This window comes from Astyanax mexicanus, chromosome 4 (assembly GCF_023375975.1).
Source record: "Astyanax mexicanus isolate ESR-SI-001 chromosome 4, AstMex3_surface, whole genome shotgun sequence".
Classification (NCBI taxonomy): Eukaryota; Metazoa; Chordata; class Actinopteri; order Characiformes; family Acestrorhamphidae; genus Astyanax; species Astyanax mexicanus.
In genome coordinates, this window is record NC_064411.1 from 51250001 (window position 1) to 51264551 (window position 14551).

The 14551-nt window shown below is 38.7% G+C and overlaps 1 protein-coding gene across 3 annotated transcripts in view; it reads right to left on the reverse strand.

Annotated features, from left to right (window-relative positions):
* Window positions 1–14551, reverse strand: part of pde1cb (phosphodiesterase 1C, calmodulin-dependent b) — a 175854-nt gene that overhangs the window by 85511 nt on the left and 75792 nt on the right. For 2 of the 3 annotated variants that reach the window (XM_049476577.1, XM_049476576.1), the window contains exon 1: window positions 3136–3645. The exons of the other annotated variant lie outside the window; for it this stretch is intronic. In XM_049476577.1, the coding sequence (XP_049332534.1) occupies window positions 3136–3236 (101 nt within the window). In that variant the 5' untranslated portion in view covers window positions 3237–3645. Of the gene's footprint in view, window positions 1–3135; window positions 3646–14551 lie in introns of those variants that run through there. 3 annotated transcript variants of the gene reach the window in all.

The following is a 14551-nucleotide window of genomic DNA, read 5'->3' on the forward strand; positions in this document are numbered from 1 at the left end:
AGATGTGTAAACTGTGAAAAATGTGTTGCAAAAATCTTAAGGAAAAAGAATCTTCTGGAGGAAATATGAAAAATACCCACAGACACAAGGTAAAGACTTGTAGAAATCTTTCCTAGGGCAGATAAATATGACTTTATTAGAGGGATTGTAAAGCCCCCAATCTATCTATCCATCCATCCATCCATCCATCCTGTCAGTACACCACAGTGCACATGACCAGGTTAAAACACGTCAGAGTATCCTTTAAGAGAGACCACACACACACACACACACATACACACACACATACACAAAAACACCACACACAGATACAGATAGTGTGTGTCAGTAGTATCTGTAGTAAACTGCAGCACTAATACTGATAACAATCAGCAGCCCTCAGCACAAACCACCGCTACTCTGAGTGTGTGTGTGTGTGTGTGTGTGTGTGTTTGTGCATGTGTGTGTGTGTGTGTGTGTGTGTGTGTGTGTGTGTGCTACATGGACAAATCTAAAGAAATGTGATCAGCATAACAGGTCTCTCTCTCTCTCTCTCTCTCTCTCTTTCCCTATCTTTCGCCTCTCACTTTCTATTTTTCTATTTCAATCTCTCCACCTTTTTTTTTACTAAATTTACACTCCTTCTTTTTGTCCTCTAATTTGACGTGTTCTCTGTTTGTTGTTTGTTTATCCCTCTTTCTTTTTTCAGTTTTATCTCTTTTTCCTCCTTTTACCTTTTCTATATTTCTCTACATCACTCAATTTTTCTCTTCTTTTATTTATTTATTATTATTTGTCTAGTTTTCAACATTTTTTATATTTTTCTGCATTTATTTTTGTTTTCATTTATTTTTCTATTTCAACCCTTCTCTCTATCCTCCAGTTCTCTCTTTCTTCCATAGTGTCCCCTATTCCTTTATAGCTCAATCCCTCCTTCTCTTTGAATCCACCCTACTACACCTCTTTCTTCTCCTTCGTCTCACTTTTTTCCATTTTCTCTATTTCAATGTTTTCTAATTTCCTTTCTTTATACCTGTTTCGGTTCTGTTCTTCTCTTCTTCAATCTTTCTTTCTCTCTCTCTCTCTCTCACACTCTCTCTGTGTTTTTTCTTTCATTTTTCTTTCATCACTGTACCTCTCTTTATTTTTGTACATTTTCTCCTTTTTCTTCTTTTTTCTTGCACTTATTTGTCTCCCTCCCTTTCTCTTTCTTTTCATCCTCGTTTCCTTCTGTAGTTTCCCCTCTACCTTTCTAGCTCGATCTCTCTTTCTCTTTAAATGCACCCTTCTATAGCTTCATTCCCTTTCTCTCTTCTTACTTTTTTTCCCCACTTTCTCTATTTAATTTTATTTGCATTTTTTTCTGCATACCTGTTCTGGTTCTGTCCCTCTCTCTTTTGTTGCTTTTTTCTTTCTTCTTTCATCATTGTACCTCTCTTTTCTTTTGCTCTTTGTTTTCTCCCTCCTTCTCTCTTTCTTCTCATCCTCTTTCTTTCCCTCTATCATTCATCCTCTACCTTTCCATCAGTGTCTCTGTGTTATACAGTGTGTTCCTCTCTCTCCCATCACTCCTGCTCTTCACACTGAGCTCAGTGAGAGCTGGATCAGTGGGACACAGTGACAGTGTAGTGAAGGAGTGATGAAGAGGAGGAAGAGGAGGAGAGATGAAGAGGAGGAGAGATGAAGAGTGAGGGGCTGATTGTTGCAGACGGAGGAGATAAAGCCTGTGTTTGAAGCTCTTTTAGCAGAACTAAGATAAAAACAGACAGCAGACTGGAGCTGCCATCTCCGGGTTCAATCAGAACTTTTACACCTATTTTACATTGGACTATTTTACACAGTCTGAAAATCAAACACCTTCACACACACAAACACACACACACGCACACACACACAGTATACATATATATATCATTACATTAGGACATGCAATGCCAGTTACAAATCACAAATTATGACAAGAACCTGCTTTATATAAAAGATTCACATAGATCTTATTTCTTTATAAGAAGATATATATATATATATATATATATATATATATATATATATATATATATATACTAAATGTAACAAAAAAAATATATATATATACCTTATCTTATACATATTACAAATTATAAAGATATATTATGCATCTCACACCTATAAAAGTACCTACATATAAACTTACACATACGCACACACGTATAAACATATTATTATTAAACGTATGTAAATACAGCTCTGAAAAAAAAATGAAGAGAACACTTCAGTTTCTGAATCAGTTTCTCTGATTTTGCTATTTATAGGTTTATGTTTGAGTAAAATGAACATTGTTGTTTTATTCTATAAACTACAGACAACATTTCTCCCAAATTCCAAATAAAAATATTGTCATTTAGAGCATTTATTTACAGAAAATGAGTTCATATTCCTAAAGTTTTAAGAGTTTAAAAAAAAATCTATATTTGGTCTAATAATCCTGGTTTTTAATCACAGTTTTCATGCATCTTGGCATCATGTTCTCCTCCACCAGTCTTACACTCTGCTTTTGGATAACTTTATGCTGCTTTACTCCTGGTGCAAAAATTCAAGCAGTTCAGTTTGGTGGTTTGATGGCTTGTGATCATCCATCTTCCTCTTGATTATATTCCAGAGGTTTTCAACTTGGTAAAATCAAAGAACTCATCATTTTTAAGCCTCTCATTTTTTTTATTTCTCAGCGCTGTATGTATAAACTGTATGCACGCATATGAAAGGATCTACTGTCTTATTTGTCCTATGCCTTTTTACAGACTTTCAATGGAAGTCAATGTAAAAAAGGGTCGATTTCAGGTAATTTTGTAGAATTTCTGTTTGTGCATTCATCAAGAAATTTTGACACAGTGTAAAGGGACAGTTTGTGTGTTTAAATTATGTAGCAAAAATGGAGATACTTGTTTTTCATTGGACAGCAATGATATGAAAGTTGCTATATGTATTAATTTCAATTCTAGTCCTTGACCACAGCAAACAAAACACATGATCATCTTCTATTTTCTATACATTTCTATACATTATGTTAAAACAATGCATTAAGATAACACACACACATACACACACACACACACACATACACAAATATACACACACACGCAGTAAAAAAACCTGTTGAGAAGAAATAGTGGTACTCACAGTCCTCGTAGTCGCAGCCAGATCTTCTCGATCTGGTCCGGCTGGAGGTACTTCAGAGAGGTGCTCTCAAACTCCTCGATCTCTTTGGTGGGAGACTCCATGTCTGGGACAGGAGCCTGCACTTAATCCCGTTAGGAAGAGAGAGGGATCCGGACAGAGAGAGAGAGAGAAAGAGAGAGAGAGAGAGAGAGAGAGAGAAAGAGAAAGAGCGAACACTAGAGTACTACAGTCCCTCTTCAGTCCAGCTGTTTCCAGCAGAGCACTGCAGTAAATATCTTACTCTTCATCTTCATCATCCTCCCCCCTTTACCTCCCTCTGTTCCTCCTCCGGTCGCTCTGCAGCTCGATCACTCGCTCACTCGCTCTCAGCTGTAGTTTAGGAGTTGGAGGGGGTGGGGTGTGTGTGACGCTCAGCGATGTGTGTGAATGTGTGAGTGTGTGTGTGGAGTCTAGACTCTGAGACGGGTGTGCAGAGCGTGCTCAAAGAGCAGGAAGTCTATAGTAGAGCAATACATACAGTGACAGTGTAGTGAAGGAGTGATGAAGAGGAGGAAGAGGAGGAGAGATGAAGAGGAGGAAGAGGTGGAGAGATGAAGAGTGAGGGGCTGATTGATATATATATATATATTTATATGTAGTAACTGTGTAGTTACACATTAACAATCCATGTATGCATTGTAAAACCTTAATTGCAATGTAATTGCACTGTAATTAAACATGTGTATCTGTATCAGTTAAACATATCATACTATTTTATCCATCTTTCCATAATGAAATCTGAATATTAATATTTACGTCGTGCCATATTTTAGCGATCTATAGATAAACCATCAACTGTGCACCATGCAGCTTGATTTAGGGTGTACCAGTGTGTCTTTGCTATCATAACGACGAGAAAAGTACACTTTCGCAGCTTGAAACACACAGAAGGCAAGTACTAAATCTCCTAATTACTGTAATCATATGTGTTTTTTGGGTGTAACGTGAAATAAAGCAAACAGCATGTCATTTTGGCAGCTATTTTAACGGCGCAGCACTTCTGCTTATTCACACTGAAGGTGTGGGAGCAGCTTATTTACAGGAAGAGCAGAATGTTATTTTTTGTGTTAGGTTTATTGTTAATAGAAAAGTTGGGAATGTGCACTGCTGTGTGTTCATGTGTGTGTAACGCGTGCGGGGTATGTGGCACGCCGGTGTTGCCAAGATAGCAATGAATGTCTGACTGCTGACTGTTGTCAGGGTTCAAGTCGGTCAGTGGCGCACCTGTGTTTTCTGTTCTCCCCTGACTATCTATCTATCTATTTCCATATTTACAAGCACTGTTGCTATATAAACGATGCAGTCAAAAGGTGTGAAACAGACTGTTGGTAGGGTGTAAGATAGCAATGAGCATTGTGATGAAAAGACAAAAGCTGTTGCAGAAATCAACATTTATACACAACTTTAGACACTTTTACATCCCCTGTTACATATTACATATATTACATACAGAACAGGCCAAAAGTTTGGACACACCTTCTCTTTTTCAATGCGTTTTCAATTGCTTTATTTTCATGACTATTTACATTGTAGATTATCTCTGAAGGCATCAAAACTATGAATGAACACATGTGGAGTTTTATGTACTTAACAAAAAATGAGCTGAACCTCCACAGTCACCGGACCTGAACCCAATCCAGATGGTTTGGGGTGAGCTGGACCACAGAGTGAAGAAGGCAAAGGAGCAACAAGTGCTAATAAACACTTCTGGGAACTCCTACCTTCAAGACTGTTGGAAAACTTTTCATTTCAGGTGGCCACCTCTTTGAGAAGCTCATTGAGAGAATGATGCCAAGAGTGTGCAAAGCAGTAATCAGAGCAAAGGGTGGCTATTTTGAAGAACTAGAATATATATATATATATATATATATATATATATATATATATATATATATATATATATATATATATATATATATATATATATATATTTTTTTTTTTAGTTATTCCACCTTTGTTAAGTACAACAGTATGTAGACGAGTGTTGTCCTGTTGGAATAGTGCACTGGACTGTGTGTTCATAAAAGGTAGGGTCACTGGTGAAAAAGAAAGAGAGAGAGAGAGATACAGGGGCACATGGACTTAAGGGTTAGAGGAGCAGGTTTGGGGCCAGAAGGTTGATGGTTCAATCCACAGGATCAGCATCCACAGATTAGGTGACCTTGAATAGCCCTGAGCTCGACGCTAGCACCAGTTACCACTCTGACCTTTGACCTTATTAGTTTGTTTGCTTTAAAAAATATCCTTAGCTCAGTCTAAAGCGCTGCCACTATGATCGGGAGATCGCTGGTTCGAATCCCGGTCATGCAGCTTGCCATCAGTTGCTGGAGCCCTGAGAGAGCACAATTGGCCTTGCTTTCTATGGTTGGGTACAGTAGATGGCACTCTTTCCCCTCATCACTCCTAGGGTGATGTTGATCAGCACAAGGCTGCGTCTGTGAGCTGATGTATCGGAAGGTTAGGGCTACAAGGTTAGGGCTACATGTATCTCCAAACATAGATTTTTTTAGATGCGCACTAAAAAATGAGGGCTATAAGAATCACTGACAAGAGGTGGCACAAGCGACCAAACAATTCTACAAATTTGAGTATTTTTCTTGATAAAACTGTCGAAAGGAACATGATTATCACAGTATATTGTGCAGTTTGGTGTGTTTAAGGCCATTTTCTTTATAACAAGCATATAAAAAATCGCTAGTAGTAGCTAGCAAGTTAGGTAACTCTCCATTTCCACCTTAAATGGTTAACAGATATCAAAGGCTGCAGCATTTAAGGTGGAATGGAACAATAAAGTAAGAGAAAATAAGACCTAATAAAAGCTACTTTCAGCTCCTCATCACAGATAAATTAACAAATGGATGATAAAAATGAACTGATGCACCACCTGCTCATACGCTAAAGCCCTAAAGTTGACTAGTAAACCAGCAGCAGCAGCTAGGTTGCTGAACTAACCCTAATCCCTTATTTCAGTTCTGTCTAAGCCTAGTAATAAAAAAAAAAACACAGTTGTGTCAATAAAAGGTTTTGTATGTGTCACTCGATAGATAGACAGATAGATAGATAGATAGATAGATAGATAGATAGATAGATAGATAGATAGATAGATAGATAGATAGATAGATAGATAGATAGATAGATAGATAGATAGATAGATAGATAGATAGATAGATAGATAGATAGATAGATAGATACTTTATTAATCCTGAAGGAAATTTTGCAATTCACTGTATGTCTTAGTTGGCTTGTAAGTGTAGAGTTCTGACACAAGTAAGCAAACGGCAAAAACTGTAATCACAGGGATGTGGGTTCGATACCCACTTCCTCTGAACTTGAGCAAGACACTTAACCTTCTCCTTCCCTTTATTACTGCTGAGTATAAAGGCTGTAAAGGGAACCTAAAGGTCTCCTTCCATTATTTTTTCATTTATTTCAAAATCTGTAGTTGTGGTCTCTAGTACTAGTTCACTGAATTAGAGGTCTCTGAAAAAAGACAGGATTTCAGCTCTTGCTCATGAATATTCATACATGCAAATATATCACCTGCAAATATGATTGGCTAACAGCACTACAGCAGGTAACGCCTACCTGCCTTCCCCCCACAGTCAATTTTACAGCTCTTAAACTCAAAGGACAAAATGTTTTCAGAGATACAGCCTTAGTTATAAATATATAGGACTGAGTGCCAGGCAAAATTAACCCTTAAACTTAACATCAGAACTTCTGCGTCAAAGCCCCAGAGTCTGCTCTATATCATAAAATCTCTTATGATTTTTTTTTTCATAATTTTATTTCAAATTTTTGCCATTTTCTCCCCAATTTAGCAAAGCCAATTACCCAACCCACTCAATAGGACTCCCCCTATCACTAGTAATGTCCCAAAACATGAGGAGGGTGAAGACCAACACATGCCTTCTTCGATACATGTGAAGCCAGCCACCACTTCTTTTCGAGCTGCTGCTGATGCAGCATTGCCGAGCAGGATTACAGCGCTAACGCTCGGAGGAAAGCGCAACGGCTCGGTTCTGGTACATCAGCTCACAGACGCCCTGTGCTGCAGACATCACCCTAGGAGTGATGCGGGGAGAGAGCGCCATCTACCCACACGGAGGAAGCAGGGCCAATTTTGCTCCCTCTGAGCGCCGGCAGCTTGAAGGCAAAGCTGCATGAGCTGGGGTTCGAACCTGCGACCTCCCGCTCATAGTGGCAGCGCTTTAAAGTTGAGATGCCTTGCCAAACCATGCTTCCCTAGTGTATATTTAAGGTCTCCGTAAAATGCGCAATCAACCAGAGATCCTATTTAAACCTATTAGTTACTTATACAAGATAGCTAACGCTAACCAGCTCTGTTAACAGAACTGTAACCTCCTCTTCAGATTAGAACCACCTGTGGGCAAGGCCATGAACTCACTGGTTGATGTAGACCTCTCAGTCTTTCCTAATCAACTAGTATTTCTGAGGATTTTCTTTTACAAGCTACTGCAGACAGAGGAGAAGGAGACCTTTAAAGAAATATTTGGACTGTATGTGGGGTCTTCTGCCTTAAACCTTGATGTTAGTCACTTGCCTGTTCACAAGGACAATTCAAACCAGATGCCACCAGTCACGATCCTTACGTATTCCAGGTACACATGGGATTCTTTAGACCAAGCAATTATAATTGACTACATTTTAAAAGCCACTTTCTTGCATCACTTCAACTCCCATAATTCTCAGAATTCACGTCGCCTTGACATGAGCATACTGACAAGTTTTCAAATTCACTTATATACATCAAATTTCACATTTATTACATTTTAGCCAACTCTCTTATGAGCGACTTATTTCTAGGTTATTTCAGAGTTTAGCCAATGTGTTTGGAGTCTTGCCCAAGGACTCTTATTGGTGCAGCACAGCATTCAGTCACCCAGAGCAGGGAATTGAACCCCTAGTCTTCCACATGATGAGGCAGCTCAGAAGAAGGCGGTGGTGTTATCCACTATGCCACACCAATTACAAGGTATCATCTCACAACCAGTGTGGACTTTCCCAAGCAACACTTCATGACAAATTTACACACTGCATGACTTTTGCATGCCAGTGTATAATGCAGAGTGTGGGGAGAAAAAAAAGAGAGAGAGAGAGAGAGAGAGAAAGAGAGAGAGGACCACCAGCAGTGACAGCAGGGTGTAGCCTGATCAATAATGACAAAGTGCAGCTTTTATAAGGGGAGGGGTAAAGGGGGGGGGGGGGCAACAGAAAAGAAAGAGAGAGAGAAGAGCATAAGAGAGAGGGGGAGAGAGAGAGAAAGCTGGAGTGGAAAAAGAGGTATAGAAGGATTAAGGGGAGATGTTCTATTCTTTTGAAGACAAAAAGAAAGGAAGGCATTGCGGCAAAAAAAGGAAAATGCTTTTAGGGGATAGTATGAAGTGGGGGGAGGTGGGCACACTTTACACACACACACACACACTACACACACAGTGAAAGTGAATAGTAGGTACATTGAAGCATTCTTCTTGTAGTACTCACTGGCCATTTTATCGCAAATTTAATTAAAAACTTTAGTTTTGATATTGATATAACTCTCACTGTTAAAATTAACCTACGCCTAAAATTATACACCGTTCATGTCTTTGTCAGTGGTCAAACTTACAATATTAGCAATGGACCAAATAACTATTTACACTGTATATTCAGCTCTGGGAAAAAATAAGAGACCTTTTCATTGATTTTTCATTGATTTTACCAAACTGAAAACCTCTGGAATATAATCAAGAGGAAGATGGATGATCACAAACCATCAAACCAAACTGAACTGCTTACATTTTTGCACCAGGAGTAAAGCAGCATGAAGTTATCCAAAAGCAGTGTGTAAGACTGGTGGAGGAGAACATGATGCCAAGATGCATAAAAACTGTGATTAAAAAACAGGGTTATTCCACCAAATATTGATTTCTGAACTCTTAAAACTTTATGAATATGAACTTGTTTTCTTTGCGTTATTTGAGGTCTGAAAGCTCAAATGTTTATTTTACTTCCAAATATTTTCCCAAAAAGAGCAAACTTAGAGAAACCGATTATTTCTCTAACGTTATGATAAAGTGTCTGTCTATTTTCTTATTTGAGCAGAACTCACTTAAACAAAGTGATAAAGTCCCTTTAGAAAGAGCCTCATACACTACAATATCATATTGCAGAGTTTGCGGTTGCACGACCTCCAAGCCCTTCCTGCCCTTGAGGAAATGCCCATAAGTAGCAGTAAATTTGATCTAATCTCTTCTCTCCTTTTGTTTCTTGTTCCTTTATGTTCAGTCCACAGGTCCACAATGGGAACTGTCATTCAGAAAGCCGACCAGGCCGTAAATCCAATAAACTGGAATAGCAGGGCTGGAAAAGGCTGGTTGAGAGAATGGACTGGTTGCACTTAACAGCGTTTGAGGGGTAAACCACACCGACATGCATTTCCTTAAAGAAGAGCTGGATGTGGTTTGAGTGGTTGAGCGTACAGGTGGATTTTACTACTGACTTCTAGCAGCAGTGAAGAGTAGAAGCAACATTTAGACACTAACAAACGTGGGTACACCTCTCATATCTATTTCTTACATCCTTAGAGAGTTCTTTGCCATGAGGTGCCAGTGGCCAGTATTAGAGAATTGTACCCAAAACACCTTGGCAGGGACAAGAACACAGTTGGGCACAATTTGGACGTTGGATGTTCACTGTGAGGTGTACTCACTAGTGTTGCCAGCTACTCAGACATTAATGGCTAAGTGTTGGGTTATTTTCAGAATGCAGTAAATCTACACTGCTATAATAGCTGTGCATTAACTACTCTAAGTTATATGCAAGTTTCATAGGTAGTGTGACGTGCGGAGATGGGGGATGAGCAGCCCCTATCCGTCCCAGCTGGAACACATTGGACTGTTCAGGAAGCCAGCTGGGAACTGGCATAAAGACCCTGCCCCCTGATTGGACCTAAAACAGTGAAGTTAGGCCACTAGAGCCTCACTAGGCCGTTGGTATGTTGGTTTGAGTTAGTTTGGGTGTGGTGGAGGGTGATTTTTATCAAAATCAAAGTATGATTTCAGTTCACTTATTCACTCCCTGTGTCTGGGTCTCTCTGGGGTTTCTGAATACTGGGTCACGGTGGCCATACCCCTATCCCCAAGGGCACTGTCACAATATATATAATAATATTTGTCATATTTCTGAAGAATGTGAGGGATTTACTTGCATTTGTGGGATGTTGTTAGATACTGTAAATCAGGGGTCAGCAATTAAGCAATTAAGTAGGATGGGGTGATACAGACAGGGTACATACACTTTTTAACCAATAAATTTCCATGATTTTTTCATGACTTTTCCATGCTTTAAGGCAAATTTTCATGACCATACGATGTTTAAAAACATCAATGCAGACATGGAAACAAAACCAAAAATCAACTAAAACTATAATTGATTATTGTAGGCCTAAAATGAACCTGACACAAAATCTTCAATAGCAAAAGGAGTGTCAGATCCTGAGAGCTCCTCTTTCTCTGTATTTTTATTTTTCCAAAACTTATCCAGGCCTGGAAATTGCTATTTTTAAATTCCATGACTTTTCCAAGGTTTTTCATGACCGTATTAACCCTGTACAGATAAGTAGCTCTCCAGCCCAGAGGGTTGTTGCAGAACAGTTGAATTCAAAGCAGGTAAACCCAAGAAAAAAAGGAAAAAATAAATGAACAATAAACACACCGCTCATCATGTGGGATCGAACCCATCAGGGTCACGGTCCAATCCCCTACCAGTGCCCTAGCTAGTGAATTGGGACAGGGCCTGAAAAAAAACGACCTTATGAAGAAGATAGGGAGTCCAAGAACAGACAGAAAAAAGAGAACGGGCGGAAACTAAAGTCATGTCGAGCGCAACAGAGAGACGGGGGAGGAATATAAACAAACGCTCACCAGAGAAGCATTTTATTTATTTATTTTTTTATGTTATATCTGTTCATTATAGTTCAAACAACCTCACAGGCAAAATGTTTCATTCCTATTGCCTATTGCTGACCCCTGCTGTAAATACTTGTGTCCTGTGACTCTTGGCATGGCAGTGTATCAATACAAAACATCAGTATAAAATCTCTGAATCGCTGAACACTATGTAGTGAGATCTACCTCAGCAATGCTGTAAAGTCTAGTATAAGAAAAAAGCCAGCCTTATTATCATTTATTTACTGAAGAGAATGGATCTGTCCGTTCGCTGCACACTGTGAAACTCAGTGTGTGTACTGCAGGCTAATGACCAGAGCAGGGATAAATAATCCATGTGGCTGTAATGAAGTTTCAATGGGATATTGCAATGCTGTTTGGACATAATGTAGCACAACGCTGTATATTAGAGTGTGATATTACTACATTCCATAGCCCGAGACTCAAATTTAATAATAAATGGTTTAATTTCAACAACAATAGCGGCCTAGACCAGCTTCACAGCAACTGCCAAAAACACTGCACCAAAATACACAGATCAAGCAATACATTATGACCAGATACTTGTTTCCACATCCAAAATCCATCATATAATCTCCACTGACTGTATATGGATAACAGATGTGGAAACAAGGGACTTGTTGAAATAAATTGGGCTTGATTTAGCAACTTAGGCCAACTTGAAACATCCTAACCATGCTTCTTTACGGAAAAAAACAATATGGTTACTATGATACTTTTGTCAGTGTGGGCAGTGTGCCAAGTCCTGCTGGAAAATGAAATCCACATCTCCATAAAAGTTGTCAGTAGCAGAGGGAAGCATGAAGTGCTGTAAGATTTAGTGGGAAAACAAAACTGCACTGACTTTAGACTTGATAATAAAACACAGTGGATCAACACCAGCAGATGATTAGCATGTCTCTCCAAACCATCACTGATTGGTGGAAACTTCACACTAGACCTCGAGCACCTTGGACTGGTGTCTCTCCACTCTTCCTCCAGACTCTGCTCCCTTGATTTACTTTAAATGAAATGTAGAATTAACTAATGATCAGTGATGGTTTGGAGAGACATGTCATCTGCTGGTGTTGATCCACTGTGTTTTATTATCAAGTCTAAAGTCAGTGCAGTTTTGTTTTCCCACAAAATCATACAGCACTTCATGCTTCCCTCTGCTACTGACAACGTTTATGGAGATGCGGATTTCATTTTCCAGCAGGACTTGGCACACTGTCTACACTTATATAATATTGTAATTTTTGGGTTTTTTATTGTCTGTAAGCTATAATCATCAACTATAAAAGTAATAAAAACTTAAAATAGATCACTCTGTGTGTAATACATCTATATAATATATGAGTTTCACATTTGGAACTGAATTACTGAAATGAAGTACCTTTTCAATGATATTAATTTTTGTGTGGCACAGTCTAAAATGTAGTCTAAAATTGAGCATTTTATAAAAGAATTTAAGATTTATTCCCACAAATTTAGCAAGCTAGGATGCTGTTAGCCTTTAAAACGGTCTGTTTGTGCTGTCTCCAGATATTCTGACATACAAAGCAGCAGGTAGCATTGCACTAAATGAATAATGAATAATGATTAAATACACAGGCTGCTAATTACAAATTACAGGAGAGGTACTGGGGTGGTGTCCTATTTTTCAGATCTATAGGCGAGCTGTCAACCGTGCATCGTGCGTCTTGCTTTAAGGAGTATCAGTGTGGCTTTGCTGTCGTAACGATGGGAAAAGTATGCCTTGTTCATCTCAAAAGGCACGTACTAAAGTCATGTACTAAATCTCTTAATTAATCATGGATGTGTTTTGAGCGTGAGATGAAATAAACCAACCAGCATTGCATTCACCCCATTCACTAATTCACTTTGGCGGATTGCTATTTTAACAGCGCAGCTACGTGGACATGTCCAACACTTCTCAGCATATACGCCGTGAAGTTGTACTACTGTAATACTGCATCCCAAGATAGGTATGGATGTCTGACAGTTGACTATTGTCAAGGTTTATTCAGTCAGTGCAGCACCTGTGTTTTCTGTTGCCAAGATAGCAATATGCCAGAAATAAAACTGAACGCACCTCATTTTCAGACCACCACGCCCATCAGTGTAGATATATTCTCAAGCACTGTAGCTATTTAAACGATGCATGTGGAAGGCTTGAAATTAGACTGTTGGCAGGGTGTAAAATAGCAATGAGCATCACAATGCACATTGTGCAAGGTGTAAGATAGGGACCTTACTCTGACATATCTAGCAAACTGTCTGTATGTTCTTTTTCAGATATTCTGACATGTAAAACATCATGTAGCTTTCAATTTAAGTGCATAGAAATAATAAAATATGATTAAATGCTGCAAATAACAGGTTCCAGAAACCCAAGGTTTATCCCAATGACCTGACCTGCCTTCCTGATCAGTTTACAAGGTCAGTTTACAAGAACAGAATTTATCAATGCAGCAAAGCCATATAGTTGCAGTACTGTGGGCCCATAATAACTCAAAATGTGTTTAAAAACTCAATAACAGCAGCTCACATCATTATGTCTCTTCCATTATGAGCAGATTTGCCAGTGTTCTGTACCATATTATATCAGTGTTATATTCTCTGATAGATTCAATAATAAAATAGATTTTCATATAAAGCCTGTTGGAGCATTTCCATATCCACAATAGATTATTAATGATCCCGTAAAGATGAACTCCTGTTACAGGAGCACAGACCAAAGAATGAGTCTGGCCTACTTGATAGTTATTACCTCCAGAGTACCTGAGGTTTTGAATGTAAATTAACTTTCTAGAGAGCCTGAGAAGATCAGGCGTTCCTCGTTCTGAAATTTTCTATTGTTTTTTAAGCATTTAACCTCTTTTCACAGTGGCCAAAAATGCAATTTTCGCCTATTTTGAGGGTCCCTCTGTTCAGCTTAGATAAAAGAAAAAAAAAAAAGAAAAAAAAGAAAAAACACTGTACCCTGGTGGTTAGTGACTCATATGAAAGTAGAAACTTGGGTTTCAGAAACAGACTTATTGGTTTTTAGTATTTTAGCATTTTATTGGCTCTAGCTCATTAAATACTGAAACCTTTAACTACAAATAATTTTTTTTCTAAGCATTTCAGTTTTTACGAAATATCAGCATTACATTATTCAAATAAAATGATATTAGTGGTGTCAATCACTTAAATCTGAGAGAGAGAGAGAGAGAGAGAGAAGAGAGATAGAGAGAGAGCACAAGTGAGCAAGAGAGAGAGAGACAGACAGACAGACAAACAGAAAATGTAAGAGAGAGCACAAGTAAGCAAGAGAGACAGAGAGAGAGAAAGACAGTGAAAGAGAAAGAGATCGAGGAAGTGAACAAAAGAGAGATAGAGAGAGAGAAAGACAGACAGCACAAGAGTGAGCAAAAGAGAGAGAA